The following is a 3651-nucleotide window of genomic DNA, read 5'->3' on the forward strand; positions in this document are numbered from 1 at the left end:
TAATTTTTTCCACGATTCCTCTATACCCTGCTCGAGAAACTCGTTATGGATATAAATGTTTAGATGCCCTCTTACAATTTTCATCACTTAATTTCTGCAAAAACAAATAACATTAACAACAATATGTACATTCATATAAAAAAAGCATAACTATACACTCAATACAAAGAAGATGACTTTACCAAGAAAGATTCATCTTCTGTACGTCTAGTGACAAAAACCTTCTAATGAGTGTCATAAATGATATTTGTATATTTGGTTGGAGGTTTGATGTTTGCTTTGTCATCAAAATCTTTGACATACTTTCCGTCATCGATTCTGAATTGTTGAAGAGCCTTACCAACAGATTTAAGGATGTAATCATTGTGTTCCTCTCCCAAAAGTTGACTGAAAACGCATAAATACAACATCAATATATTGCATGGAAACTCATAAATACATTGCATGGAAACACATAAATACATTATATGAAAACACATAAGTAGACTGCATGAAAACACATAAGTACAATGCATGAAAACACAGACATATTAATGTAAACGTTGAGTGACTCAAGAATAATGAAATTGAAACAAAAAAATGGAGTTCTGCATTTTATTGACTAACATTGGCTTATATAGCCATACACCTCAACTAAAAGTCCTAAGAGGTAGGAGAATAACAACTTCTATACTAATGCCTAAACATAAGGCTTATTCAACAGAAAAACACAAAGTCTTGGCAGTATGCATTTGTAACAGCATGCATGACTTGGTAAATCCTATTCTTAAGGAAACAACTATTTCAATTAACACATAAATTGAATCTTACAATTATATTATTCCAAATGATCTCCTTCGAGCTATTCAACATATTATCATTCCAAGAGTTGAACGATATCGACACATTCTGTTTAACCACAACTCTGATGTAGCTTACCAATGTGTTTCCACCCTTCATGTTTAACGATTGGCCTTTTGTGTTCCATTCAACTAGTAACTTGATGTTCTTACTTCTTACACGAATGACTTTCTTCATGGTCGTCATTCCACGTGAAGTTCATTTTTGACTTTGTGGTGTCACATCATTACTATTTTGAGAAACAATCGTTGAAGTTTTCTAAGTGAATGAGGGTTATTTGAGTGTATGTGGTTTTCTCTGTGTGAACATGTTTGAGAGTATAGAGGAAACTGGATAAGATTTTGAGTTTTAAACACTCATAACATTCAATAACGCTCATTGTAATGAATGATGTTGATACTTTACATTTAACAACACTCATATTTAAGTGAGTGCTATTGAATGTGTTTGGTTTTGACATTCAATAATGCTCACTACAATAAGCGCTCTTGAATGTTGTTCAGTTATGATATTTAACAACACTCGTTGAAACCTGCGTCATTAAATGTAATAGGCGAATAAACATTCAACAATGCCTGTTTCACTGAACGCGGTTGATTATTATTATTTGAATAAATAAATTAGACATTCGTGCATACAAATACTCATTTACTTTTTTTGTTAAAATAGTATGCAAGATCTTGAAAGTCACGAGTTTCAACAACGCTCACTACAAAGAGCGTTATTGAAACTATGCAAATCAACAACGCTTGGTTCAAGAAGCGTTGTTGAAACTATGCAAATCAATAGCGCTTGGTTCAAGGAGCGTTGTTAAATCTTTGAGGCAAACCTTCAATAGCGTTCCTTATCATAAGTGTTGTTGAATGTGTATTCACCAATAACATTTAATAATGCTTGCTTCAACTAACATTGTGTATTCTTTTCCGTCTTACATTTAACAATGTTCTAATGACAATCAATATCGGATGATCATTGTTAAATATAAATTCTATCTTAGTGAAATATGGTGAAAATTTAATTATTTTTCTCGCATCACATTTTGAACGACCTTTCTTTACCATACCTATCTCATAATTTTCTTTCATATATCTTGATTCGTAATTCGTTTTAAGCTATTTTAGACACCTTATATCATACACGCTTATAAATTTTTAACTTATATCTTATTTAAATAAATTCCTTAATCAAACATAAAAAAATAGTTTATATAATGTCAAATAATTGGTTAACTAGTTTGTAAACTATTTAATAATTTTAGTTTTACACCATAAAAATGACGAAAATACTCATAAGCCCATAGGAATTATTAACATGCCCCTGCTTTGAGAAATAATTTATTATATTTATAAAAGCTTAAAAGTTACTTTAGTACCTTTGTTCTTTTTCTGATATATATATATATATAAAAACGAGTCTAACAAAATTAGGTGTTTGGGATAAATAATTGCATTGAATTAACGTAGTCAAATTTAAGCCCGAAAAGATGAAGGTTGATTTAGATAATCAACATCAAGGTAAAACATAGGCAAATATCGATAACAATGATAAACAATAAGATATGAGGAAGATAATAAATATAATTTAAAGTTTATTAGATACTAGTGTGTACAGACACTTTGTGTCTGCCGACGAATATTGTGTGATACTACATATTCAATTTTTATATATTTTATTTTTTTTGAATTAGAATGTATTTGTTGTGATCGGTGTACTTTATATTATATATTTTTTGTTTATATACTGTTTAATTTAAGGTGAGATATGTAGTTAATTAATGTATTGGTGGTTGTTGCTTAGGATTATATAGTTTTTTTGTAAAAATTAAATAATGTGAAGGGCAAAATAGAAATGAAAATTACACCATGAAAGAAGTTATTTTAAGTTTTGACTTTATATATAGTATAGAAGTATAGATGAAAACTTCACATAACTGAAAAATGTTGCAAACACTTTTATTTATAGAATTCAATGAGAGTACAATTATAAGAGAAAAATATGTACTATTCACGGTATAAATTTTTTTTATACAGTCAGTGTATCATCTGCCATTCATTTTCAATCACCATTAACTCTTAGATAAAAGTAATACAAATGAATGTTGATAATATATTTACTATGTATAAATCATTACACGGTCAGTGCATACATATTATACTCGATTTATAATTCATTAGAAATTTAAACCTAGCCGCTCCCCTTGAAAAGAGTCTTAAGCTTCTTTATTTGTTCAATATCAAGGAAGGTTGTTTTTGCCACTATGTTAGAATCCAAATTACTTCCAAAAAGTGCAAGATCAACAACTTGGAGGCTACGATGTTCACTACTGAAAACATAAATGGCCGAGTGTTTTCCCTTACCAACATTTAATCCAAAATGCAACAATCCTTTTGGTATAACAAATATATTTCCCTCTGAAATTGTCTTCATATAAACGACATTATCGGACGATATGAAACCGATAGTGAAATTACCCCCGGTTGGTATTGTTACTTCCGTTGCATCAACATGAGTGTGGATTGGGACTACACCACCTTCTTCTAGTTCGACTCGTGCCAACGAGAAGCCGAGTCCATTCAACGCGGAGAGTTGCTCAACAAATGCAGGTGTGAATGACATTTTTAATTGGTTCGGAGTTCCAACCGTAAAATTCGAAAACACAAAGTCATCAACTGTTACCGATTGAAGTGACTTGCATGGATACCCTCCAGGGGTCAATCCACCCTTTAGGTCCGCTATACAAAAGTCTTTGGCAGCGACATTGGAAATGGTGGTGGATAAGAGAAAACCAAAGAGGAAAAAAAGGAGAGTCAT

At 31.0% G+C, this 3651-nt stretch overlaps 1 protein-coding gene across 1 annotated transcript; it reads right to left on the reverse strand.

The window, feature by feature from the left end:
* LOC109350534 (auxin-binding protein ABP20-like) lies at positions 3025 to 3651 on the reverse strand. The gene has a single exon (XM_019591766.1). It carries the CDS (start codon positions 3649 to 3651, stop codon positions 3025 to 3027), a length of 627 nt encoding a protein of 208 aa, XP_019447311.1.

Source organism: Lupinus angustifolius, chromosome LG06 (genome assembly GCF_001865875.1).
Source record: "Lupinus angustifolius cultivar Tanjil chromosome LG06, LupAngTanjil_v1.0, whole genome shotgun sequence".
NCBI classification, from domain to species: domain Eukaryota; kingdom Viridiplantae; phylum Streptophyta; class Magnoliopsida; order Fabales; family Fabaceae; genus Lupinus; species Lupinus angustifolius.

Coding starts and splice junctions, on each gene's coding strand:
- LOC109350534 (XM_019591766.1), bottom strand. CDS start 3,651: ATGACTCTCCTTTTTTTCCTCTTTGGTTTTCTCTTATCCACCACCATT.